Source organism: Oncorhynchus masou, chromosome 16 (assembly GCF_036934945.1).
Source record: "Oncorhynchus masou masou isolate Uvic2021 chromosome 16, UVic_Omas_1.1, whole genome shotgun sequence".
Taxonomy (NCBI): domain Eukaryota; kingdom Metazoa; phylum Chordata; class Actinopteri; order Salmoniformes; family Salmonidae; genus Oncorhynchus; species Oncorhynchus masou.
This window is the reverse complement of record NC_088227.1, coordinates 7502799-7528705: the sequence shown is the minus strand read 5'-3', so window position 1 is coordinate 7528705 and position 25907 is coordinate 7502799. Positions and strand designations below refer to the sequence as shown.

General features: G+C 48.2%; 3 protein-coding genes across 8 annotated transcripts in view; 1 reads left to right on the top strand and 2 right to left on the bottom strand.

The window, feature by feature from the left end:
- The window catches only part of LOC135557394 (ankyrin repeat domain-containing protein 6-like), a 53438-nt gene extending 43004 nt beyond the window's left edge, over positions 1–10434 (top strand). For 2 of the 5 annotated variants that reach the window (XM_064990620.1, XM_064990621.1), the window contains exons 3-16: positions 377–475; positions 1731–1829; positions 2348–2446; positions 2729–2827; positions 3316–3414; positions 3718–3816; positions 4776–4853; positions 5387–5491; positions 5590–5700; positions 5812–5967; positions 6381–6533; positions 6818–6931; positions 7919–8216; positions 8620–10434. In XM_064990620.1, coding sequence (XP_064846692.1) covers positions 377–475; positions 1731–1829; positions 2348–2446; positions 2729–2827; positions 3316–3414; positions 3718–3816; positions 4776–4853; positions 5387–5491; positions 5590–5700; positions 5812–5967; positions 6381–6533; positions 6818–6931; positions 7919–8216; positions 8620–9263 — 2253 coding nt within the window. In that variant the 3' untranslated portion in view covers positions 9264–10434. Of the gene's footprint in view, positions 1–376; positions 476–790; positions 1218–1730; positions 1830–2347; positions 2447–2728; positions 2828–3315; positions 3415–3717; positions 3817–4775; positions 4854–5386; positions 5492–5589; positions 5701–5811; positions 5968–6380; positions 6534–6817; positions 6932–7918; positions 8217–8619 lie in introns of those variants that run through there. The other 3 variants (XM_064990622.1, XM_064990619.1, XM_064990618.1) reach the window with 3 other exon arrangements.
- On the bottom strand, positions 10434–11595 carry lyrm2 (LYR motif containing 2). The gene is made up of 3 exons (XM_064990623.1): positions 11499–11595; positions 11026–11166; positions 10434–10951 (listed from the first exon to the last, which is right to left on the bottom strand). Exons 1-3 carry the CDS (start codon positions 11562–11564, stop codon positions 10865–10867), a joined length of 294 nt encoding a protein of 97 aa, XP_064846695.1. The 5' UTR covers positions 11565–11595; the 3' UTR covers positions 10434–10864.
- Positions 11596–11745: 150 nt separating this feature from the next.
- LOC135557393 (midasin-like) overlaps positions 11746–25907 on the bottom strand; it is a 54504-nt gene continuing 40342 nt past the window's right edge. For both annotated transcript variants that reach the window (XM_064990616.1, XM_064990617.1), the window contains exons 71-101: positions 25692–25875; positions 25372–25555; positions 24996–25149; positions 24630–24776; positions 24394–24520; positions 24164–24269; positions 23864–23979; positions 23203–23607; positions 22867–23087; positions 22554–22691; positions 22090–22271; positions 21695–21856; positions 21329–21466; positions 20997–21135; positions 20581–20762; positions 18347–18478; positions 18031–18175; positions 17279–17571; positions 17010–17168; positions 16822–16923; positions 16271–16469; positions 15964–16131; positions 15676–15830; positions 15475–15564; positions 15211–15326; positions 14804–14978; positions 14270–14343; positions 14050–14164; positions 13811–13877; positions 13127–13269; positions 11746–12977 (exon numbers count right to left, since the gene is read on the bottom strand). In XM_064990616.1, the coding sequence (XP_064846688.1) occupies positions 12792–12977; positions 13127–13269; positions 13811–13877; positions 14050–14164; positions 14270–14343; positions 14804–14978; positions 15211–15326; positions 15475–15564; positions 15676–15830; positions 15964–16131; positions 16271–16469; positions 16822–16923; positions 17010–17168; positions 17279–17571; positions 18031–18175; positions 18347–18478; positions 20581–20762; positions 20997–21135; positions 21329–21466; positions 21695–21856; positions 22090–22271; positions 22554–22691; positions 22867–23087; positions 23203–23607; positions 23864–23979; positions 24164–24269; positions 24394–24520; positions 24630–24776; positions 24996–25149; positions 25372–25555; positions 25692–25875 (4904 nt within the window). In that variant the 3' untranslated portion in view covers positions 11746–12791. The remainder of the gene's footprint in view (positions 12978–13126; positions 13270–13810; positions 13878–14049; positions 14165–14269; positions 14344–14803; positions 14979–15210; positions 15327–15474; positions 15565–15675; positions 15831–15963; positions 16132–16270; positions 16470–16821; positions 16924–17009; positions 17169–17278; positions 17572–18030; positions 18176–18346; positions 18479–20580; positions 20763–20996; positions 21136–21328; positions 21467–21694; positions 21857–22089; positions 22272–22553; positions 22692–22866; positions 23088–23202; positions 23608–23863; positions 23980–24163; positions 24270–24393; positions 24521–24629; positions 24777–24995; positions 25150–25371; positions 25556–25691; positions 25876–25907) is intronic.

The window sequence follows — 25907 nt, the reverse complement described above, 5'->3', positions numbered from 1 at the left end:
GTATGTGGATTAAATATTTGTTTGTTTACTGGCAACTCGTTATTCAAATGACCCGTGTGGCAATGACAGACAGATTGCATGCGGCTAAATCCTGTGCCATGATGACAGCACAACGTGTCACTGGGTATGGCTGAACTGTAGACACATTGTCCCATACAGTCTGGTTGGCTTCAGTTGGGGACACTGATATACAGTCTGGTTGGCTTCAGTTGGGGACACTGATATACTGTCTGGTTGGCTTCAGTTGGGGACACTGATATACTGTCTGGTTGTGTGGCTGGCTTCACTTGGTTTCTCTCTCTTCAGTTGGTGTGTCTGTCTTCAGTTGCTGTGGCCCTCTCTTCTGTGTGTGAGAGTGTGTGTTCTGTGTCCACAGTACGGCAGAAGTCCCCTGCATCTGGCCTCCTATAAGGGCCACACCGAGGTTGTGCGCATTCTCCTGAAGGCCGACTGCGATCTGGACATCCAGGACGATGCAAGTACCCAGAGACTGTCTGTTTGTACACTGCCTTTCATTTGCACTGCCCTCTTTCCATGTTTCCAGTTAGCACCACAGTCATGATTGTGATGATGGATTTGTGTGTGGACCATCGCTTGGTTTTCGCTGGCGTTGCATTAGTGTCGCTCACCATCTTCCCAAATGAACATCACACCCATTTAACGCCATGTAATATTTGTACAATCACACAAACAAACACCAGAATATGTAACATAGACCTTTACGTGTGAACCAGGGCACTTTTTGAAGCGCACGAACGACATGACATCTGCATGGAGATTCTGAGTCTGGCTGCCTGGTGTGTGTTTTGATTGCAGTGTTGTTTCTCCTGCGTGCGGACGCCCTTTCCATTTCTCTAACACTGTCTGCTAGTAGTATAATGACCTCCAGTGGCCTCGAGTGGGATTATTTGGATTGCCAGCTTGAGCCATGCAGCAGACCTCTACGGGGCTCGCCCCCTGGGTGCAGGTCAACCCTCCTCCCCCTCCGCAGTCCCACAGCCACAGATAATGGTCCAAAGCTCTGGCGCTCCCAAGTTCTCTCCATCTGGTCAATGAGCTCCCGATCCCGAACGGGCCACAGCGCGTCCTCGGCCACCAACGGGGGGGAGTGGTCACAAGGAGGAGGGAGAGGAGGGGAGAGAGAGAGATGGCAGTGGAGGAAGGCTGCTGGACCTGGGCCTGGGAGAGAGACTGGAAGGTCAGGGAGAGTGAAGAAGGTTAGAGAAAAGCTACTTTGAGCCCGTGGAAAAATATTCACTCTCCCAATCCTCTACTACTGCACGTCCTCTGGTTGTTGGGCACGCCTCTTGGTTATCTTCACTTGGAATGAACAAACCACAACCCCACCTCGCCCGCTCACAGGGATCAGCGCTTCTTCTTGCTCTTCTTTCTTCCCACCCTTTCCCGTGACACGTCGAACCCGGTCTGCAAAACGTCACTCTGTTGAGCTGCTGTTAGAAGGGGGTTCTCCATGTTTGTGGGAATTCCATTTATGGTAGAGCATAAATGAGCTGGTCTGAACTGAGTGCTTTTGCCTGATGCTGCTGTGTTCACTGCTTTGTATGGAGGATGCCCACTGTAGTAGACTGTGATAGTATGGAGGCCTAGCTGGTGTCAAACTGCCATGTTGGATGATTGTTGTAACATCATGGTCATTTTTTGTGTTAGTAATTCATCATTGTTGTGTAAATCCCTAACTGATCATTGTGGGTGTGTGTGTGTGTGTGCAGGGTGAGCAGACAGCCTTACATCGGGCAGCCGTGGTGGGAAACAGTGATGTTATCTCTGCCCTCATCCAGGAAGGGTGTGCTCTGGACAGACAGGACAAGGTACATATCACACACAGCGCTCACACACTCTCACACACACACACGGCTAATGCACGGCCCAATGCACTCACAGGCACAGAGGGATTTTAAACCCCCAACAAACTGTCAGACAGCACTAAAACTATAGAGAAAACACTGCGCCTGTAATCTGCTTAACCCCCATTCATTCCCAGCAAAGAAATAGGAATTGTCCCAAATGGCACCCAATTCCCTATATAGGGCACTACTTTTGACCAGAACCCTATGAGCCCTGGTCAAAAGTAGTGCACTAAATAGGGAACAGGGTGTCATTTGGGATTCATACATAGCCCATGGAAGTCCATGTGAATAGAAAGTGTGTTTATAGCTAGGCCGAGACATGCAGCCTCTTACCTTAGCTCACTAATCTCCTACTTAGCTTGCCATGTTAGCTATTTTGACTGTAAGAGTAACAATCACACTGTTGTTCCAGTATGATAGTTACCAATCCAGAGGTCAGGCTGTGGATGTGTGAAGCTCTCGACTGTTTGTTATTGCAGGACGGTAACACTGCTTTGCATGAGGTCTCGTGGCACGGCTTCAACCAGTCTGTCAAACTGCTGGTCAAGGCCGGAGCCAACGTTCACGCAAAAAACAAGGTACTGCCAATATACTGCCAATACTGTAGTTATAAAACAGCTGTGGTTCCTATAGGTCCTGTGACTGCAGATTATTATACGACTGGAGAGCTTTTAGTGGTGCTTGGTGTTGACCTGGGTGGTTTTCAGTAGTGCAGAGATATAGAACTGCAAACGGAAAGCTGCGCTCTAATTGGACAAGTTGAGTTTTGTACAATACCTCCCAGTTTCACCCTGTTCCAAAATGTTGTCTCCCTATTAAAAACACAACCCTGGTGTCTGTCTGTTTGTCTGTCCATGTAGGCAGGGAACACAGCCCTCCACCTGGCCTGTCAGAACGGCCACGCTCAGAGCTCCAAGGTCCTGCTGTTAGGTGGCTCCAGGCCCGACAGCAAGAACCATGTAAGTCCCCCTCCTCCATGGGTTGGCTAGTCTATGGGGCGCCGTTTGTACCGTCCTATAATTTGTGAACAACAATAATTCCGTGTCACAAAATGTAGCATGATAAAAAATGGCACTCCAAAGTAGCCAAATCCCAGGTATCTCTGAACCACTGCTGAGGGAAACATGCTGACAACAGAAGCTGCTCGACATTTAACTACTACCACAGAGCAGTTTGCATTGCAGTCACTTAATTATGAAACGACGTATGCATGTGAGTGCTCTGCTCCGCACTTCGAGCATAATCGCCCCTCATGGGTGACTTGAACAAAGCTGCTGAGCAGAGGAAGTAGCTCTACAATGCGGTTCGTTAGTCCTCTGCCACACCAGCCACTTCCCAGTGTCATGCAGCGCTACTCTACTCCTCCATTGACTGCTCTCCCATCGTCTGCGTGAAAGGAAACTCAAGCCGCGCTTGGCGGTGGTGGTCTCTCTTCGTTGTGTTCCAGGTGGGTGACACGTGTCTGCATGTGGCGGCCCGTTACAACCACGTGTCCATGCTCCGCATCCTCCTGGGAGCCTTCTGTTCCGTGGGAGAGAAGAACCAGGTTGGTCTGAGCATGTGACTGACACTACTTTCACACAAGAGGGCTTTTCCTTCTTTTTATGTTCTGACTTGTATATTTGTATCTCTCTCTCTTTCTCTCTCTCTCTCCCCCTTCCTCTCTCTCACTCTCTCTCTCCCTTCCTCTCTCTCTCCCTTCCTCTCTCTCTCTCTCTCGTATATCTCTCTCTCTCGTATATCTCTCTCTCTCTCTCTCTCCCTTCCTCTCTCTCTCTTCCTCTCTCTCTCTCTCTCCCTTCCTCTCTCTCTCTCTCTCTCTCTCTCTCTTCCTCTCTCTCTGGGCCAGGCTGGGGACACACCGCTGCATGTTGCAGCAGCGCTGAATCATAAGAAAACAGTGCGTCTTCTGCTAGAGGCTGGAACAGAGAGCAGCATCCGCAACAACGTGAGTGGAGGGGCCCGCGGACCGGGCTCTGTTCTACACTCTTAGGAGAAAAACAAGGGTTCTTCAGCTGTCCCCATAGGATAACCCTTTTTGGTTCCCAGGTAGAACCTTCTGTGGAAAGGGGTTTTACATGGAACCCAAAAGGGTTCTACCTGGAACCAAAAAGGGTTCTTTCAAAGGGTTCTCATATGAGGACTGCCAAACAACTATTTTAGGTTTTAGATAGTATACTCTTAGGGGGAAAAAAGGTGCTATGTTCACTATGCTCTGGAGCAGTCATGCATTTCTAAAGGCCGTCTTAATCATGACTAATGTCCCCGCACATTCTGTTTGGTGAATAAGCTGCTCTGGAACCATGGCTGTGGTTTTTTCCTCAGTCACAGTAAAGCCATGCAGACCTTGATGAGTAACAACAGTATGTTGTTCAAGAAATGTCGTTTTGACATACTGACAACTGAAATAGCCACTTGGAAATATCTATTTATATTTACCCTTCACTTCGTTGCCTGACGACTCAAACTGAATTCCTCCGCTGCTCTACGTTCGCTACAGTCGTCCGTCTGAGACTGACGTCGTTGAAGTCGTTTGTGGTGACGTCAAAACGAGAGCTGTTGTACGAAACCAAGTCATCAGCGATCGGCTAATCTTTAAGAGTATGAAAGCCAATGACACTTTTTCAAAATGCAGCTTTACCCACTTATGTTCTGGCTTTGGCCCGACACATCAGTTTCTGGGACCAATCAGAATGGTTAGAATGTGTTTGCTTTCTAGAAAACGTCAGGAGGGTACTCAGTTCCAGTCCCATTGCGGAGAAGAAGCTAACGTCTGTTTGGCCAGAGCAAGGAGTTTGGGTAGCCAGGCAATGAACATAGTGCCATAGCCAGTTGAATTATGTATCTCTAACTAGGCGATGTAGCCCTGGTTGACTTGCCTCGCCTCTTGTCTCTGTGTGTGAGCAGGCAGGCCAGACTGCACTGGATCAGGCCAAAGACCACAACAACCCAGACATAGCTCTGCTTCTGACCAAAGCACCTCAGGTGAGTACAGGTTTACCCAGTCTGTCCAACAGGGGCACCCAGGCAGTGTTATTATTTTACTTTCACACCTCACATACCAACCTTATCTATATATTTATATAGAAAAAACGTAATCTGCAGACTCTGTTTGGACTTGAATTACGATACTTCAGGTGTTTGACTGGCGTTTTTATCTCCATAACGACTACCTGACATCATTCCTGTGGGTTGGCAGTAAAGGTGTTTCTGCGTCAAGTGCAAGTATGGGCAGAGTCCATGGGAGACTGCTATAGATCTTGATAGGCACTGGCACTTGGAAGTGATAGGGAAATGGAGAGGCTAAACTATTGAGCATTATTTGTGCCATTTTAGCTGTAGCTATATCAAGAAACATTCACTAATTGAAGAATTTGCATTTGCTCCATGTAAAGAGCGGGACAGGCTGAAGTAAACAAAAAACAGGACCTTCAACCAATCAATGGCCATCAGTAAACGTACAGTGAATAATACGACTGGCCCTTAGTTCTCACACTGCTCTCCCTGCGTGTATTCAGGTCCAGAGCTTCACCCGAGACAGGATTGTGAGGAAGAGGAGGGACAAGCTGAAGGCGGAGCGCCGAGCACAGTCTGTGCCCAGGGATGAGATGCTCCTCAGGAAGGTACAGTTGCAGTACAGCTAACCGTCTCACTCTTACCATGTGCGGCAGCATATTATAACACAGATGTGGAGATGTTCGATTTTTGCTGTGCCTCACAGGACAGTGCATCTGCTGCTGACGACACCCACAGCAGCGACCTCGTCGCCCGCAAACACGAGGTGGTCGAGGCGGGCGCCGGCAAGAGCACAAACAGGAAGCTCAAAGAGAAGGTCAGCTATTACCTTAACCTTCTAAAACAACCCGCACATGTTTACCCAGGTGAGATACGTTATCAATATTTAAACAGATGGAATATGTGATGCGGTGTGATGTCGTTGCAGCCCTCGCTCTCCGACCCCCTCCGCCGGAGAGAGAACAAACACGGAAAGAAGAGGCGGGGCCAACTACGTGGCTCCTCCCCCCAGCCCCCGCCTCACAACTACAAGGCCTATCAGCTGTACACTCTGTACCGCGGCAAGGATGGCAAGATCATGCAGGTAGATAGAAAAGAGCACACAGACGCCTGTGCTTTTGTTTGACATTATTCATGTGATGCTATGATTTCATGCTTTCGCTTCACATTTAAAGTGTGTTGCTGTGACAGCACTGTGGAAGTAGCTACTGATTTTCTGTCATGTTGAAACCTTGCAACGGGCTTTGCTGCTCTATTCTTCTATGTAGAAGACACATATTTCAGTCGGAGCAAGGCCCTGCGACAGACTAACATCCTGTCCAGGAGGTGTACTTGTACATCTAGCTGCCTCACGCTACAGAAACATGATAGGCTCCTGTCCTATGGGCCACTCTGGCTCGGACAAGACTTACATACTTAGTAATTAATACTATTTCAGACTGAGTTTGTGTCTGCTATCAAGTGGATCAGTGCCCATGGTTGGTTTCTATGTCCCAGGCGCCTATCAATGGCTGCCGCTGTGAGCCTTTGATCATCAAGCTGGAGAACCAGCTGGAGGCCACCAAGGAGGAGATGAAGACGGAGATCCACACGGTGCAGGACCTGATGAACAACAAGATGGGACAGTTGGACCGCAAGAACAAACATCAGGTACGCAGTAGACCAGGGTCCTGTTCATTAGGGCGTTTTCAGTTTTTTTGCAACGTAAACTGAAAATGATGGTTTTCGACCTACATCCCACAAGCCTCTGAAGTCACAGCAGTGGATGTGGGGCAGGCATGCATTCATAATTTGCTGATTTTGACAATTAATGAAGTGTAATGTAACTAAAGTCAAAAGCAGCTTTTGTTTCACAACCGACGTCTTGCATTAACCACGACAGCTTTATCAGGCTCTGGCATTTAACTATGTGGTTTGTGATTGTGTGGTTCTAGATCCGTGCCCTAGATAAGATGACAGTAGAGAGAGTTTCAGCGGAGAGGACAGAGTGCCAACACAGGATCGACCAGAGGGCCATGCAGGAGAGACAGGAGGGGGAGAAGAGACAGGTAATTACTAACAGCAGTGTCAAACTCACTCACCACCGCAAGAGAGGCGGGTCTCAGATGGACTTAACACTAGTTCCTATACCGTCACGTGCTGTCATTAAACTTTTTTAATTCAAGGTTGTCGTTAAAATATTAACATAGCTAACATTGCTTTAAAAAGTAACTGTCCAGTGTTTCCAGATTTCTATGAAGTATGATCTGTAATGACTTATATGAGTGAAATAGCTAATTAAAACCATTTGGGAAGGAAAACTATGTTAAAAAGCATACTTTTATGTTGGAATGGTCTGTGCGTACCCCAACAACAGAATGGTGTGGGTGTATACCGGTCATTAAAAATATTCACCCATGTAGACAGCTGATTGGCCAGCTCATCCTCCTCTAGAACAGGGTTTCCCCAAACTTGGTCCTGGACCTCTCTGGCAACAGCTCTGGTGGACATAACTGCAGTCAGCATGCCAATTGCACACTCCCTCAAAACTTGAGACATCTGTGACATTGTGTTGTGTGACAAAACTGCACATTTTTGATGGCTTTTATTTTCCCTGGCACAATGTGTAATGAGTGTGCTGTTTAATCAGCTTCTTGATATGCCACACCTGTCAGGATTATCTTGGCGAAAGGCTCACGAACAGGGATATAAACACAGTTGTGCAATAAAATGAGAGAAATAAGCTTTTTGTGCATATGGAATATTTCTGTAATCTTTTATTTCAGCTCATGAAACACGGGGCCAACACTTTGCATTTATATTTTTGTTCAGTGCGGAAAGTATTCAGACCCCTTGACTGTTTTTGCTTTGTCATTATAGGGTATTGTGTGTAGATTGATTGAGGGGGGGAAACAATTTAATACATTTTAGAATGAGGCTGTAACCTAACAAAATGTGGAAAAAGTCAAGGGGTCTGAATACTCTCCGAAGGCGCTGTATCTACCCTGCTGTATCTCCATCACGAAACCTTGTCTTGTCTTGGCCTGCCCTTCCAGCAGGCATCAGTGGTGAGTGAGCTGAGAAACTGGTGCCTGGCCAAGCTCCAGAACATTGAGGTGCGTGTCACTGGAGACCCCCGCAACGCCAAGCTGCGTCAGTCCTCGTCCATGGCTGAAGGCCTGTGTGCGATGGCCCCTGGGAGCCTCACTCTGTTGCCTGCAGGAGGGCCTGGGTGCAGCATCGAGTGTCTGGCCCCCCACACCACTGACCTCACCGAGGGAGACCCCAACGCGCCCCCCACAGAGGACCCCTCAGCCAATCACAACTTTGGGGTTCAGGTGGACAGCTCTCCAGGTACAGTTCAAAACAGAACTCAGTGAAATAGCCAGCTCTCCGAATTACTACTCTTATGCACATGCACGAACGCACACACACAATGGAGGGAGAACTCATTTAACACAGATACAGGCTTATGTAAACGTTACGTAATCTAAATATATTATTCTTAGGTCATACCCTTTTTTTTTTTTAGAAGTAAATAACAGAGAACGTTGCCCAAATAGAACATTTTCACAGAAATGCTCAAAATATAAAGTTGCCTTTGGCAGGTTAATTCATTTATCATCCTAATCTATCACACTGCATTTGAAGATGGCAACTAATTTGAATAATCATAAATGATTTATTGTGTGCCGTGCTCTAAGGTTGACTTTTTAATTCTAATTCACTTAATAATTGGCTCTCGGAAATCTCCCAGACGGTGGTAAACATCACAAGCGAGAAAAGATCTCCTCCCCAACTGCCGCTAAGTCCCTGTCCTCATCTCCCCAAGTGGTGCGGCCCAAGGAACGCTCGCTGTGTTCTACTGACCCCCGCAGGCCATACCAGGGACTGCAGGACATGGCACTGCTGGATTTGGCGCCGAGCAGAGGCGGCAACAACCAGCGGGCCAGCAGCCTGTCCCCAGCCACCGAGTGCCGCTGCAGCACCAGGCAGGACAAGGACTGCGACAGGGAGAGGGATGGAGACAGGGAGCGGGGCAGGGACAAGGGCAAGCACCACAAGAGGCACTCCCAGGGCAGAACTAAGGCCAAGGGGGCCTCGGTGGGGCAGACCGAGGGGACTCAGACTCTGGGGGTGTTTGGGGAGAGAACCGTGGAGAGAGGTGGGGGGGAGGGCTTTGCACAGGAGAGGGAGAACATGCACGCCCTGGAGGTGACACAGTACTTCTTTGAGGCGGTGTCGACCCAGATGGAGCACTGGTATGAGAGGAAGATCCAGGAGGCCAGGTGGCAGGCGGACCAGAGGGCCCAGGCAGACAGGGCTGCCCTGGTGGAGAGGATCACCTACCTGGAGGACGAGCTACGCACACTCAGGACTAACAGGCACGACGACAGCTAACGCAGGGACACCACTGCAGAGTATAGAGCTTCACCTTCAGAACAGCAAAAATCATCATCTGAGCTCATTACAGACCCTGGATCAACTGGACCCACCGACCAAAACAATTGTCATTGACTGAATTTAGCATATTTAATACTTTTGGTAAATAATGTCATGCAACAGTAGAAAATCAGCTGTATAGTAACTTATTTTAAAGGCATGTTATGGCATGCCAGACTATTCAGTATAATGTGGTCTTGTTATTCATTTGTTTTGGGCAGCTCCTGTGTTTGTGCTTTGTAAAAAACCCTAGTAGACTTACTGATAGTTATGTATAATGTATTATGTCATGGGGCCATCACAGAACTGGTACACGCACACACCTGGGCACAATGTCACGCGGTCATTAAGTCAACATGCCAATACTCCAGTGCTTTTTATCCTGTGATGAGAAAGCCTGTTATGTGAACGATTCTGGAGGTTTGCTTGTGGAAAATGTGGGTCATATTTTTCTTGTGACGTTCTTAACGTGCATTCAAATGAGAGAGTAGAGAAAGACAAACGCAGACAGAGGAAATAGTTGAGGTAACCAGGATGCTTAAAATATCAGTAGAATACGCTACTGCAAGCTTTCATACAGATGTGATTTATAAGTGTAACAGAACTCAAGAGAACTCAAGAGAATACTCTAGTGGTTAGAGCGTTGGACTAGTAACCGAAAGGTTGCAAGTTTGAATCCCCGAGCTGACAAGGTACAAATCTGTCGTTCTGCCCCTGAACAGGCCACTGTTCCGAGGCCGTCATTGAAAATAAGAATTTCTTCTTAACTGACTTGCCTAGTTAAATAAAGGTAAAATAAAAAATAATAAAAATGTCTTAACTATTAAGAAAACTTCAGTATTCATAACCTTTACTCCAACCCACTGTCTGTTTCTCTAATGGGAAAAACCATAACACCCTACCGCTTGTCCTTAGCACTAAAATTAGGTACTGTTAAGAAGAACCTGTTTGCATGGTGGAAAGTCTGTTTTGAATCTTCTGAAATAGACCTGTGCAAACAGTGTGTTAGTTAGTGCTCATGTGTGACATTTGTCCTGTTCAGGTGTGAGGTCGTGTACATTGATGCCTTTGTTGATATGAACACACATTCTGTGTAGTAAAATAGATATCAAATTGATTTTGTAAAAAACAACTGTCATTGTTTTATGTTCAACATGTACATAACCATTTCATGAGGATCCTGTGGACACAAACAGCTTTACAATAGCCCAACATGAGACCGAGGGTATTATGTCAGACATGATTGCAAATGGCATATCACACATGGCTCGCACAGCTTTCCTCAAAAGTGATTTGAAAGCGTCACCACTGCTAGACATGGACATGTTGATGGCAATCATCTGATATGGGACTCCTCATGACAGATTTCATATGGTCCAAATCACATTATGAACCTACAACGAGCTGGTCTGGCCAAATGTCAAGGTGCTTCCACAGTAAGTACTGTCCACGTACTGATTCCAATGGCTTTCACAGTCCATTTGAGGCAGCATAGAAAAGCTTCTGGCATTCACTTGCAGGATAAATCGGTGGATTACCTCCGCCCCAGACAGGTGACATTACTTCTTAACGTTAGCCAATGCAAGGGATGACTGTAGCTCATCGTGATGCATGTTTGCCTGTGTGATCATCATTCGGATGGCGTCCTAGACATACGGAGACCATGAAGGTAAGAACAGGTGTTGAACACAGAATGACGTAATTTCAGACCATATCTCACCTGATTTGTGCTATTTTTATTCCTCTTGAACTCATCTCTCGCCCAATCCCGCAGGTATTTTCGGTCTCCCTCGTCTGGCACTTGTCTGATGGTTCTCATCATGTTTCTGTAGAGACTCAACACTTTCTGCCTCTGTATGAACTGTAGAAATAGACCAGAGGAAGCAAAACAAGCAAGCTAGCTAGCAAGTTACCTGGCTAATTTATCAACAATCATATTAGCAGAGCAATCTGCTGAAGGAGAAAGCGTTAACAAAAAAAGGCATAGTATTAGCGACGCAGTGAGGATATTACACGTAACACCAAATTGTCAGATGAACTAGAGCTGCTGCTGAAATGCTAACGTTAGCTAACTAGCTCATCATGCTGCCATGGCTATTTCCCAAATGTGAATGAAAGAGAATACTATGTAGTTGGCAGTAGTACTCGAACCGCATGGTTTACAGGTCATGAAACCGACAAAATATGTATTACCTGTTTTAATGTAAGTGCTGCCGCGGGTAACCTTGAGCTAGCCATGATGTGAATTGTAGCAAACATGGTTGTAGAGGCAGCTCCACAGCTGACCTGTTTTGGCAGTCAACATAAATATAAATGTCGCCCTCTTGTGGGGTGGAGTATTATTGAACATCTATTTCTTTAGGGGCCATAAACCAATACTGTATGTACATTGGCTACTACCAAATACAGTACATATCACATAAAACAATGTGCTCAAATACACAGATTAAAAAGTTTATTATCATCTTACAATGTATCATGTCATATGATGGATTTATGGATGGTATGAAGAAAAAAAAACTTCCATGAATATCACATGTTTACTTTGCGTTACATCTGTGTTCCATATGGCCACAGCAATGACATTTCCTAATGGTGTCTTCATGTCAGTGAATGAACCTTATCTACAGTACGATGTAGTGGATATGCCTCTTAGACCAGAGAAATGGCATCGATTGGAGCGTTTATCAAAATTGTTATTAGCAGTCCTTGTGCTTAAATTTTCCCAAAACCTTGACATTTAATGAGAGAGGGTTGAGCTTTATATGAATAACACAATTGGGGCAGAATGATATTTTCCATGTAACCAACGGATTATTCTATAAACACATGGGCGTTAAGTGAGATGCAATAACATTTCTTCAAGGCACAATTTTGGGATTACTTTCGAAATGGATCAAGACCATATCTGCATGCTTTTGTTTTGCCACGACATAACGAAAAGGGGTGCTTTTCTTCTTCTTCTGCTCTTTGCAAAACAGTTGTCCAAAAACAACTTCATCACAGCACTACTGCCAGCTCCACACATTATCAGTTGAGGTGTTCACATGGAAGTAGAATGACTTGATGATGAGCATGTAACACCGAACACATCCCACACAACATGAAGGGGTTATATACTACACAGGGGAAAGAGTATCTCTTCACTGAGGTTGTTTACACAGAAGGGAATCACATTTTGTATCCTCATCTATCATTTGTTACAGACGTGCAAGTTAAAGTGATGCTTATTACATTACGAAGGAACTTCCAGAATCCCCCTGGTCTGAAGTCAAGGACTAAATGGCGGAAGTCGCTATCAAACTCTACAGTCTACTGAAATGACAGTAAAAAAAAAAAATCTAACGAGATTAAAAAAAGGCACATACACAGCGGCCAAGTCCGTCTTTCTTTGCGAGTCCTGTTTTGTTTTTGAGTCCGTGTGCTGTCGAGAGGCTAGCAGCAGAGTGCCGTTGTGCGGTTGGTTGCTGCCTTCTAAGATGGCTTCTACTGGTCGGTTGCCGTGACGAGTTCGAACCACTGCCTCAGTGCGTCACTCAGGGTCTCTGGCAAGGCGTGGACGTCCCGCAGGATCACGTAGAAAGGGAAGGGGAACTCCTCCATGTAGGAGCGGATCTCAGGCATCTCTCCTGGACCTTTGAAGATGGGCACCTTGATGTCCAGGATGGAATCCTGTCGAAAAATGAAAAAAGGAAACACCAATAGGAATATTTAAGGGAATAGTTCTATATGAATATCATATCTTGTAGTGATGATGCATTACCATCCACAGTCATTGATACATAACATGGATTCCATCTAAACCAGCTTAAGTCCCTTACCCTGGAGTTTGGGTTGTCGAGCACCACGAAGATGACGAAGACGTTGGCGCTGCGAGCCGCCTGCACAGCCGCCGTCACCCTCTCCTTCCCCTCCAGGAAGAGCCCTCTGCCGTCCGACACAATGAGCAGCAGCTGGGCTGTCTCTGTGTGTGTGTGTGTGTGTGTGTGTGTGGGGGGGGACGAGAGAGAAAGAGGAGGAGGTCAGTTTACACTGGCACCACAATGGCCCTGGGTGTCTGTGTACAGGTTCCAGTCCTCTGGGCCGCAGAGGGAGAGCAGTGAGAGCTCAGATACCAGCTCTGATCTTCACCACGGCTCCATAGAGGTCATGTTAGCTTCACCAGGGGGCCACTGTAGCAGGAACAATACCCTGCCTTTGAATAACAGTCATTGTGCTCTGCTCCTCCCCTACTCTCCCACTGTTTCCCTCAGGGCTTGTTTGTTGGACATCAAATACAACCAGGGCACGGAACCCCACAGGCTCAGAGTACGATGCAATCAGCAGGCATCGATTAATATGTAAACTCATTACTGTCAGGGATAGTGGGCTCTAAACCCACTTGAATACATTAGCAAATGAAGAACGGACTAGGGGAGGCCATTCTCTTGTACGGTAATCATATTAAACATTCTTATTGCATTGATCAAGTGAAAGGGAGCTTCTGCACCACCGCAATGCATTACCTGTGTTCATGGATCCAGGGCTGTGCTGCTTAGCTGCTACAAACATGTTGGCTGAGGTCTCCAGGAACTGAAGGACATGAGCACAATGTGGCGGTCAGTCTCAAACAAGAGTAGCCCACTAAATAGATGCGTTCTAATATCACAGACGGTAAACAAATGGGCCTGGAAGGCGTTCAGTTCATGAAAACAAAGATATCAAGCACAAAAAACAACAAAAAAAGAAAAAAGCTGGACCCAACCTGGGCTATCCTGGTCTTTTTCTGCTGGAACTGACAGAGCCTCAGTATCCTGGCGCCAGACTGGTCGTTAAACTGTTGTTGGAACGGATGGAGCAGCTGCACCGTCTCACCAAAGCTGAGGTGACAACCAAAACATTTCACAAATGTAACAGCACTGTCTGGGGAAGAGCAACACCTGGACATCAATATTCATTTATCTACAGAGGGCCGCTCCTCTCACCTGCACACGGACACCTGCCCGACCTCCAGGAGAGTGAGAGCGTTGACAATAACAGACAGGGACTCAAAGGCCAGCTGTGACACACGGGAGACAGAGGTGAGACATTAATGAGACACTGTCTGTTTCCCAAATGGCATTCTATTCCCTTATATAGGGCACTACTTTTGAACAGACACCTATGAGGCCCTGGTCAAAAGTAGTGCACTATGAAGGGAATAGTGTGCCATTTGGGATTCAGAAAAATGACTAAGGCAACTAGACTGGGAGCGGCTGTTCGGGGGACCAAAAAGATAGTATTTGAAAATGATAATTTCATACCTTCATTACATTGAGACACAATCAGGTCTCTTTTTTTGTTGTTGTGAGAATACTTGATCAACAGATTTCCTAAATTAAACTCATTTTTAGCTTAATTCCTGGTGATTTTGATTATTTTATTTTGCTAAAAACTTTGGAGGGGCGAAATAATATCGGTTTTGGCCCGCGCTCTAAGGTTATTGTATCCTCTCATCCCTCTAAGAAGGCCTACTGTACCTGTTTGGAGTGGTTGTCCACCATGCTGGAGGAGTCGTCCACAGCCAGACAGATCTGGTACTCTCTCTTGCTGGGCTTGGTCCTCCTCAGCCAGATCTTGTCTTTACGGAACTGACTGGCGATATAGGGGATCACCTTCCGCATGTTCAAACGCTTCCCTGTGCGGAAGTCTCCTCTGTGACACAGCGAGAAAACAGAATAAATTGAAAAAAGTGCTAATATTTGTACTGAGATTTTAAAGAAAAAGAAATTATTTAAAAATTAAAAAATAAAAAAATTTGAAATGAATGAATGAATAGAAAAGGTTGCAAAAGCCTGTTCCTGTTCTAGTCTGTGAGTGTTGTCTAATAGTTGACCAATGACCATGCTCCCTGAATGATCGTCTAGGGGCTGCGGTAGGTACTCACTTGAGCTTGGCTGCCTGCGTGGGCTCTAGGATGAGACGGAGCTGCTCGCACAGCTGCTGGGACAGGGCCGAGGTCAACGTCTGGTACTGGTGCCACATGGCTGCCGCTGCACTCTCCTGTAGGTCAAGACCACGGCACGAGTTACACAGCTTAGTTACACACAGAGATCTGAACTTCGAGTGGTAGGTAATGGGAACAGAGAATGACAGGGTAAATAATGTCCGTTATTAGGAATGTTTTGCAGGACATCCAAAGTGCTGGTACCTCCTCCCGTTCTCCAGGGGCCTGTTTCATCCAGGCTTCCAGCTGCAGCTCCATCTCCCTCCTCAGTTCCTCTGGGTCGCGGACTGGGTTCTGGGGACACACAAGACATTCAACTAATCTTATACAGAGCCAGAGCTTTCTGGCAGATCCGTTTCTTTAGTAGTAGAGCACAAAGCAGGTCTCGGATCATCTCTCGGGTACCTGCAGTGTGTCCATCAGCAGCTCTGGGACGGTGTGGAAGGTAGACTCTGTGCTCCTCTCTGGGTGCTCCTCGCCACCGTGACCCTGTGTGTCTTTTGGCCTCTCCTCGTCCCCCTCACACTGCCTCTGAGCCTCCAGCTCTCCGCTGTCTAGACCTACAGTGGAGAACAGACACAGTAAGACACATTAACAACAGGCAAGCGCACACACACACACACACACACACACACACACACACACACACACACACACACACACACACACGAGATGAGTAGATGGCTGGGGCACCTTTCTGCGACGCTCTGTTCGACTCCAGCTTCTCTGGCTTCAACTCGTGGGCCTCAACAGCCTGCAGGTCCTCTTCCTGCTCCTCTGTATCCATTGCAATGTCCTCATCCTCTTGGTCCTCCTCTTGGGGGGCTCCGGCTGGTTTCTGCTGGTCTGCACTGGCAACATCTGTAACATGTCAAGAGACACGATGGTTTTAGAACGTTACCGTCAGTCGTCTTCGAGGGCGAGGATAAAAGTGTGAAGTGAACTCCGCGGGATGGATGTCTGTGCAGCTCAGTGTTCTGTGGTGCGATCGCTGCCTCACCGTATGTCTGCGTGTCGTAGGCCGTCTCTCCCTGTTTGATGTGCTCGTACAGGTCCGACTCCCGCTGGGCATCAGTCTGGTTGTTCTCCTGCGTCTTCTCCGTACTGCTCTCCACTGTTCGCAGGCGCTTGCTGATACGCTCGTTGTAGTCGCCCGTCGAGCGCTCGTTGTCCGCACGCCCAGGCTTCCTCTTGAAGCTCTGGAACAGCCAGGTCGGAATTAGAACCCATTTAGAAATATATTGCTCATCTTAAAACACACAAAAAAACGCATTTTGAGCCCGTTTTGAAATGTTTCGGTCTCACTTCAACTCAAGAACACACTGCAGAGCAAACCCATTCCACGGAGGGCCGAGTGTCTGTGGGTTTTTAGTTTTTCCCTTTCAATTCAGACCTAGACAACCAGGTGAGTGGAGTTCTTTACTAATTACTGACCTTAATTCATCTTAATTCATCTATCAAGTACCAGAGAGGAGCGAAAACCCGCAGGCACTCGGCCCTCCGTGGAATGAGTTTGACACCGGGCCGGAGAGATTCGTTGACCAGACATACCTGTGTCTTGCTCTGGCTCTGTTTCTGAGAGGACATCCTTGCCATGAGTTTGGACTCGTGCCCCTCTGACTGACTGGCATCAGCTGCTCCGGTACCGTGCTCCTGGACAACAACACAACAAAACAAGAGGGTCAAATGTGTGGATTTAGACATGGGCTGTAAATGGCTTGGGCGAGGTGGGTATGTACCTCTTTAGCTTGGTCTCTCTCGGATGCTTCTCCTGCCAGCTCCACGGCCGTCTCACTCTGGACGTTCTCCTCTCCCGTCTGACCGTCCGTGTTGTGCTCCTTCCTCTCTGCCGACTCTGGCTGCTCCTCATCCTCACCCGTACCCTCCTCTTCCTCCTCCTGTGGGCAATGACGAAGAAAGGCATTAAACACCCGACTAGCAAAACTACCTGCTCTCGGTACATCTGAATCCCCAATGTGAAGAAGGTCTCTTCTCTTCGTCAAACAACCTTTGGTTTCTGGCCTTCGTTTGCAGGGATGGCCATGTCCTCCTCTTTCCCTGCCTCCCGTCCTTCATCCTTCTCCTCCTCCTCATCCTCCTCGGGTGACTCGTTGTCCTCCTCTGTTGGTTCTCCTCCACCTCCCTCTTCCTCCTCAGTCTTGGGTTCCTGGCCTTCCTCCTCTCCTTGTTTGTCCTTCTGATCTTCAGCCATCTCCTCCGCTCCTCCCTCCTCATCTTTCTCTGCTACCTCCTTCTCGTCCAGCTCCATGGGCTTCTCGTCAATGTCCAACGGGTTTTCCTCTGGAGGAAATAAACAATGATCACACACTGGTTCTGTGGTGTCTCCACCTGTGTCTCTCAAATAGTATTTGTTTTCTTTCAAATTATTTAGCTGCGCTTCAAGGGGCAGTAAAGTTAAAAACACAATTGTCCTGTTTTATTAAAGATATTTCCACGTGGAGGTCAAAATAACACCGAAATTGATAATGCCATTTTTGTGTAAGATCTATTTTTTGGCCCATATCATGATGTCACAATGTGATCTGATTATAATAGATCAATGACTGTTCATCTGGGTAAGGGGGTGCGCTCTAGACCTATCAGCCAATCAGGGCTGTGTATGTACAATAGTCCCAAAGTGCAAACCCTGCCTACCTGGCACTCCAACACTGAAAGTATTTGTAAGAAGACAAATAATATTTGAACCCAGGTATGTTCCTCTCCTCCCCTGTTGACCCCTGACCCTTGCTAAAGCCTCACCCTCTCCCTCTCCATCCCCCTCGTCCCCAGCCTGCTCCTCCTCCTGGTCCAGGTTGAGTTCATCAGGCAGGTCCATGACCTCCGGGTCAGGCTTCTTCTCCTGCTTCCCGTGGTACGGGTCCACCTCGTTCTCATCAAACTCCCGCTGGAACACAAAAACAGAAAAACTCAAATTAGATACGGTCTGGCAGTCCTGTTAAAACACACCCAACTACAGCCTGAGATTTATTGGCCGATTGCTCATTACACAGCCAGGGACAGTTTGACCAAACTACTGGTCTTTCGAAGTCAACATTGTGTCCTAGTTAAAGCTTACCTCGTCCCCTTGTTCGTTGATCTTCTCCTTCTCCTCCTCGTCCAACTCTTGGTCTTTGTCATCTTTGTTCTTGTCTTTTTTGGGGTCTGCTGCATCCAGGTTGTCGTCCTTGGCGACCAGTTCTGATTCCCCCTGAAGACAAAAAGAAGAACAATTACTAAACAACGAATACAGTAGCATGCTGACTGGTGGCAAGTGGTAGATACTGCACTCGAATACAGTAGCATGCTGACTGGTCGCAAGTGGTAGATACTGCACTCGAATACAGTAGCATGCTGACTGGTGGCAAGTGGTAGATACTGCACTCGAATACAGTAGCATGCTGACTGGTGGCAAGTGGTAGATACTGCACTCGAATACAGTAGCATGCTGACTGGTGGCAAGTGGTAGATACTGCACTCGAATACAGTAGCATGCTGACTGGTGGCAAGTGGTAGATACTGCACTCGAATACAGTAGCATGCTGACTGGTGGCAAGTGGTAGATACTGCACTCGAATACAGTAGCATGCTGACTGGTGGCAAGTGGTAGATACTGCCCTCGAATACAGTAGCATGCTGACTGGTGGCAAGTGGTAGATACTGCCCTCGAATACAGTAGCATGCTGACTGGTGGCAAGTGGTAGATACTGCCCTCGAATACAGTAGCATGCTGACTGGTGGCAAGTGGTAGATACTGCACTCGAATACAGTAGCATGCTGACTGGTGGCAAGTGGTAGATACTGCCCTCGAATACAGTAGCATGCTGACTGGTGGCAAGTGGTAGATACTGCCCTCGAATACAGTAGCATGCTGACTGGTGGCAAGTGGTAGATACTGCCCTCGAATACAGTAGCATGCTGACTGGTGGCAAGTGGTAGATACTGCCCTCGAATACAGTAGCATGCTGACTGGTGGCAAGTGGTAGATACTGCCCTCGAATACAGTAGCATGCTGACTGGTGGCAAGTGGTAGATACTGCCCTCGAATACAGTAGCATGCTGACTGGTGGCAAGTGGTAGATACTGCCCTCGAATACAGTAGCATGCTGACTGGTGGCAAGTGGTAGATACTGCCCTCGAATACAGTAGCATGCTGACTGGTGGCAAGTGGTAGATACTGCCCTCGAATACAGTAGCATGCTGACTGGTGGCAAGTGGTAGATACTGCACTCGAATACAGTAGCATGCTGACTGGTCGCAAGTGGTAGATACTGCACTCGAATACAGTAGCATGCTGACTGGTCGCAAGTGGTAGATACTGCACTCGAATACAGTAGCATGCTGACTGGTCGCAAGTGGTAGATACTGCACTCGAATACAGTAGCATGCTGACTGGTCGCAAGTGGTAGATACTGCACTCGAATACAGTAGCATGCTGACTGGTCGCAAGTGGTAGATACTGCACTCGAATACAGTAGCATGCTGACTGGTCGCAAGTGGTAGATACTGCACTCGAATACAGTAGCATGCTGACTGGTGGCAAGTGGTAGATACTGCACTCGAATACAGTAGCATGCTGACTGGTGGCAAGTGGTAGATACTGCACTCGAATACAGTAGCATGCTGACTGGTGGCAAGTGGTAGATACTGCACTCGAATACAGTAGCATGCTGACTTGTGGCAAGTGGTAGATACTGCCCTCGAATACAGTAGCATGCTGACTGGTGGCAAGTGGTAGATACTGCCCTCGAATACAGTAGCATGCTGACTGGTGGCAAGTGGTAGATACTGCACTCGAATACAGTAGCATGCTGACTGGTGGCAAGTGGTAGATACTGCACTCGAATACAGTAGCATGCTGACTGGTGGCAAGTGGTAGATACTGCACTCGAATACAGTAGCATGCTGACTGGTGGCAAGTGGTAGATACTGCACTCGAATACAGTAGCATGCAGACTGGTGGCAAGTGGTAGATACTGCACTCGAATACAGTAGCATGCTGACTGGTCGCAAGTGGTAGATACTGCACTCGAATACAGTAGCATGCTGACTGGTCGCAAGTGGTAGATACTGCACTCGAATACAGTAGCATGCTGACTGGTGGCAAGTGGTAGATACTGCACTCGAATACAGTAGCATGCTGACTGGTGGCAAGTGGTAGATACTGCACTCGAATACAGTAGCATGCTGACTGGTGGCAAGTGGTAGATACTGCACTCGAATACAGTAGCATGCTGACTGGTGGCAAGTGGTAGATACTGCACTCGCCGTCTGATATGTGAACAGTTTAAATCAAATTCTCTCTCCCCGTACCTGGTCCATTCCTTGGCCTGACTCCTCCTCATTGTCACTGCCCTCCTCTTCGTCATCATCATCCTCATCATCACCCCACATCCTCTCGTCCAGCGTGTCCGTCTGGCCCTCGCCCAGGTCACCCATCTTCTTATCCAGATCTTCATCCTCCTCTTTGTCAGACTCTTCCTCGTCATCTTCACCTGAAAAGGAATAACCAAGAGCGTTTTGCGTTGTGAGACCAGGGTTGGGTTTATTAGGGCGTGCAACAGAAAACTGTTTTGCAACAGACAATGAAAAATGAGCGTTTTAATTGGACAAATTCGAGGTAGTCCCTTAATGTTTAAATTTTCTCCCGTTGCTGCCTCATGAACATGACCCAGGAGAAAGTTCAGACTGCCATGAGGCTGTGTGCGGTAAGTGGTCCGTCTTCCCACCTGGCTCTTGCTGGTCTCCATCATGCATCTGGCCGTCAAAGTCCTCAGACATCTCGATGGCGTTGTCCTCCTCCTCAATGTTCTTCTTGTCAGGCTCCTCCTCCTTCTTCTCCTGGCCTTCCTGGAATGTGTCCTCCACCTACGACAGAAACAGCCATTTTAGCAAAATGTTATAACTATGTTTTTACTTAGTCTCCCACTGACATCAATACACGACTAAGTGAAAATAGACTTTAGTGGAAGTTAGGATTCGGCCTTTCACGAGTAACGCTAGTCAAAAAAACATAGATCTTATAGTGTCTGCATTATATTGTCGTTCTTGTAGGCATCACCTGCTCTTCATTCTCGATCTTATCGCTGACGTCTTTGGTGCCCTCTCCCTCTCCGATGCCACCGCCCTCATAGTCATGGAACTCTGTGGCCCCCTCTCCATCCCCTCCCTCCATCAGCTCCTGGGGTAGACAGAAGCCCTGCAGGACAAGACAACAGGACAATCAACCAGAAAAAAGTAACTGCTGTACTGTAGGCACCATTGCAGTGTAGGTAACTTACCCAAACAGTAGAAATAAACAGGTACTGAAACCACAGTTTGTCCTAATGTTTTTCACTACTTAAATCAAATGTTGAAAAAAAGTTTGACAGAGAACCTGATGGTATGTTTTAAAGCAGATCCCAGTAGAATGGATACAGTACACTACCTTCTGGGCGAGCTCAGTGAAGATGCCGGCCAGGACAGAGAGCAGTTTCCCAGTGCTCCTGTGGGCTCCCAGTGACACGGCCAGGTAGTAGCGTACCAGCTCTGAGTACAGCCCCAGCATGGGCTCCAGGCGCGCCAGCAGCCTGCACGCCTCACTCAGCTCCTAAACACACAGCACACGGGACAAAGGAGAAAAACAGCAGGTCAACGGAGACGTTGAATATCACAAAGTATTCTGAAACGACATCATCGCTCAGAAAACCTCAGGAGAAAGAAGTAATGAACTCCTATGGCGACTTTGACATCGTTGGCGTCCTTACAGAACCGTTGCGTTTCAGTATTATATCACTAGAGGGCGGTATAGGCTACAGTATATGCTGTGTTGACTGCACCCACCTGGAGCTGGTGAGACGGACAGGAGTCTCGGTGGACGCGGAGTCTCTCCACTAGCTGTTCCAGCGTGTCGCTGACCTCCCCCAGGGAGAGAGACGCCACCTCGGCTCCTAGCTCCTCCTCCAGCAGGCGGCTCAGGTGACCAGGCTTCAGCAGGTCTTCCTGGGGCGCCTCCACCTCACCTTCTGGAACAGGCAGATTGGGAATGTCATTTCCTGTCCTATCAATGATCAACACACTTTACGGGACCCTAGGATTGATCACGTTAATGAATCTTGGCCCAGTCTCACTCTGGCTTGCTTGGTTTGCTTTTTAGACAGCTATTTCCCCTACAGTTCTCCAGCAATAACCACACAAGGACACAAAGAAAAGCCCCTCCCAGGTTCAGTCCGTTTTCTTCTGTTTGGTGCCTAGCGAATATGGCCCAGGTGTGTTATTGGAGGAAGACAGCAGGGGTCTCTCCTCACCTCTCTTGGTGTCTGTCTGCTCTTCTCTCTGCTGCTCCCCCTCCCTCCTCTTCACCAGGGTCTGCACGGCAACCAGCACTGTGTTGATGGCCTTTTCAAGTTCAGCAGAGAACTCTGAGCAGAATGTTTGCTGGTAATCTGAGGGGGGGAGGGGGAAGAGGTGGAGGGGAAATTATTTTAACAATGTAATAACACTGTGATACAATTTTAACACCAGTGTAATACCAATGGAATATATATATATTTTTTGAAACGGACATTATAATATACATGTGACGGATTGATTAACTAAGCATGATCGGTCTGTTTTCACCTGTGTGTTCGTGGCCCAGGGAGAGTAGCTGGGTCTTCCAGGTGGTGAACTCAGTCAGGGCGGCCTCCACCTCTCCTCTGACGTACTGCAAGCCCCGGGTCAGCCCAGGCTGGGTGTCGGCCGTGCCCTCGGGGGTGGTGAACAGCTGCTCCACCGCGGGCATCTGTGCCGTCACGGAACCCAGCCGGTCATAGCCCGAGCAACACACAGAGAAGTGGCTCCTGGGGAGATGTGGAGGAAAGACATGAAGACCCAAGCTTAATGGTCTTATCTGTGTTAAGTTCCTGTTTAGTACTATCAGTATTTCTAATACTATCTTGTGCTCCTTGGCCTTACCAGGAGTGCAGCGCCCCCTGTGTGGACTGCAGTGCCACTGCATCCAGCTCCTCCTTCAGGCTCTGCGTTTGACCCAACATGTCCGCCACGCGCTGACTCAGCTGGCTCCAGGCCGGGTCTCCCCTCCTCAGCAGACACCCAGGGGGCTGCCTCTGAGACGCCAGGGGGGACGGGCACCTCAGGGTGGGCTCCCTCTGCCCGCCTGACCCGTCCGTCTGCTGGGGCCCCTCGGGGCAACACTGCAGCAGCCAGGAGAGCTGTTGGAGGAGGGTGACACACTGCGCCGACAGGCCCTGGGCCTTGATCACCCAGGCCTGGAGAGAAGCCTGGGGGGGGAGGCCACCAGCATCCTCACTGTGGGCCCGGAGGTGAGCCTGGATGCCCTGAACACTGACTGTTAGCCTCCTGCATGTGTTAGAGGATACAAGCCAAAAAGAGTGTTAGAAGGACAACTACAGATAGAGATACTCAAGTTGTCTCCCAAATAGAACCCTATTCCCTATATAGTACACTGATTTTGACCAGGGCCCGATGCGGAATAAGGTCCCATATAGGGAATAGGGTGCCACTTTGGACGCACCCATACCAAGAGACACACAGATCCTCTAGCCAAACTGTAAGCTCCGAGGAGTAAGGTCATAGGTTAGAAGGTAAAGTTAACCTGAGGTGGACCCACTGCTCTGTGAGCTTGGCCAGGAGTCGCCTCTGTCTCAGCAGCAGCTTGAACAGGTGGGAGGAGAAGCCTCGGCACCGATCAATGTTCCCAATCCCCAGCTCCTGGAACACACACACACACAGTTCAAACTACGTCACGGTTTTTCAGACGCCGTTAAGGCCATGGATATCTTATCATTTGGCACGTAACTCAGTGTTTTAGGCCCCATTTAGAACACACAAAATAACCAATATTTCGCAGTTGCAACGAAGTCAACCGGTCGGTCGTTCCATGTCAGTCTTTCACCTTAGCAGCGCTCTGGAGAGCAGTCATCATGGCCGTTCTGCGGGCCCACGAGCGGTAGAAGTACCTCTGACAGCCGTCCCACGCGGCGTTCATCTCAGTAAACAAACTGAAACAGACACGGTTCCGTGCCACAGTCAACCAGGTACTCCGTGACGTGCCGCACGGCTATTCAAAGTATAATATTTGTAACATGTGGTGTGTAGCAGCCAGGTGGGTGCGTCTTGTCTTACCTGTTCTCCGCCTGCTCCTGGGTCCTGACTGCTGCCAGGGCGGTGTGCAGCTCCAGCGGCTGCAGACACAGGGTCTCCTCTGGGTCCGCTGTCCTGTTCCAGTTCAGGCCCTTACGGTAGGACAGACCTGCACAAAGACAGCAGAGCCCCCGTCGGTCATAAAATACTGTACAGCATCAGCATCACTGACATAAAGATGTACTTGGGATACAAAGTCTCTATGTGGAGGGACTCACCGATCTCAGCCAGCATCTTGAAGAGGTCAGACAGGGCCCTCTGCTTCTGCTGGAGGATGTGTTTGACCTCGGACTTCTGCTTCTCCTTCTCGGCTTTCAGGTCGATCGCGAGGCTCTGGAGGTCACGCAGGTTGCTGATGATCTCCCCTGAAATAAAAAACACATGTCTATAGTCAAAACTATAATCATAGAGGGACTTTTCCCACAATCTAATCCGAGGCAGTAGAACTTCAGCTTCTCATCCAAAACCTTTGATTTCTTTTGTTTTTCTCATTGCCATTCGTGATGGATTCTCAACGAGGCAACACAAGCAGACGCTTCTCATCTAGAACCTGTGAGAGGCCATAGTTTTTCTCCAGCTCTTACCAGTGAAGACGTCCAGGTCCTCAGAGAGCTCGGGCAGGGGGTTCTTCTTCACCAGGGTCACACACATCTTCCTCATCTTCCTGGTGAGGAGGGGAAGACGGCCCTGCAGAGATGAGGGCTCCACACCTGCAGGGCCCTCCTCTGGGGACTCACCCTGTAACACACAAGCACAGTCATTGCCAACCTCATCAGAATGTAATGAAAGCGCTCTTTGTGGAGAGCAATTCTGGTCCAAACTGTCATTTTATGATTCAGAACAATAATGTTTTTGTGTCAGAACAGAACACTGATTTTGATGCCATATTGACGTTGTATATTATTGCCACTCGTCTGTGTGATCCGAGTGATTGTGGCTAGAGGGTGGTTTGTACTGCACCGGTAGGTCTCTGGCCTTGCCAGGGAGGGCGTTCTTCAGGGCATGGTGAAGCCTGTGCAACGGGGTGTTCTCTCGGTTGGCATCCACACTGTCCAGGCTGGCACTGCCCCCCTGCTCCATCAGTGACGGGGCACACGGCCCGCTCAGCGCTGCCTCAAACTTCTTCACAAACTTGAACAGGGTGCTGGGAAACCATAAGAGTGGTGGATATTGTCATGTATTTACTGGATGGGGATCAAAGGTCAAATGGTATGGCGTAACGGTCATTTTTTTTTAATACACAAGAAAATGAGGATCTTTTATTCAACAGGCAGTCTTACCGATGGGTCTTGTCCACCGACTGTTTGATGGACCAGAAACTGACGTCGTTCCACTTGGAGATCTTCACAAAGTCCTTGAGCTCCTTCTCAATGGGCTGGCGGAGCTGAGTGACTTTGGTCTGGATGCATTCTGAGAACTGTGTGTAGTACTTGTGCAGATTCCAGAGGAGACTGCAGAGAGTTTCTGTGAAAGCAGGAAGGACTTCCTAGTCAGGA

What these genes read in the sequence shown, in the direction of transcription:
- lyrm2 (XM_064990623.1), bottom strand. Translation starts at nt 11,564, where the DNA reads ATGTTTGCTACAATTCACATCATGGCTAGCTCAAGGTTACCCGCGGCA. An exon ending in CAGCACTTACATTAAAACAG is followed by an intron (nt 11,167 to 11,498) that starts GTAATACATATT and finishes CTATTTCTACAG; the next exon opens with TTCATACAGAGGCAGAAAGT. An exon ending in ATAAAAATAGCACAAATCAG is followed by an intron (nt 10,952 to 11,025) that starts GTGAGATATGGT and finishes CCGTATGTCTAG; the next exon opens with GACGCCATCCGAATGATGAT.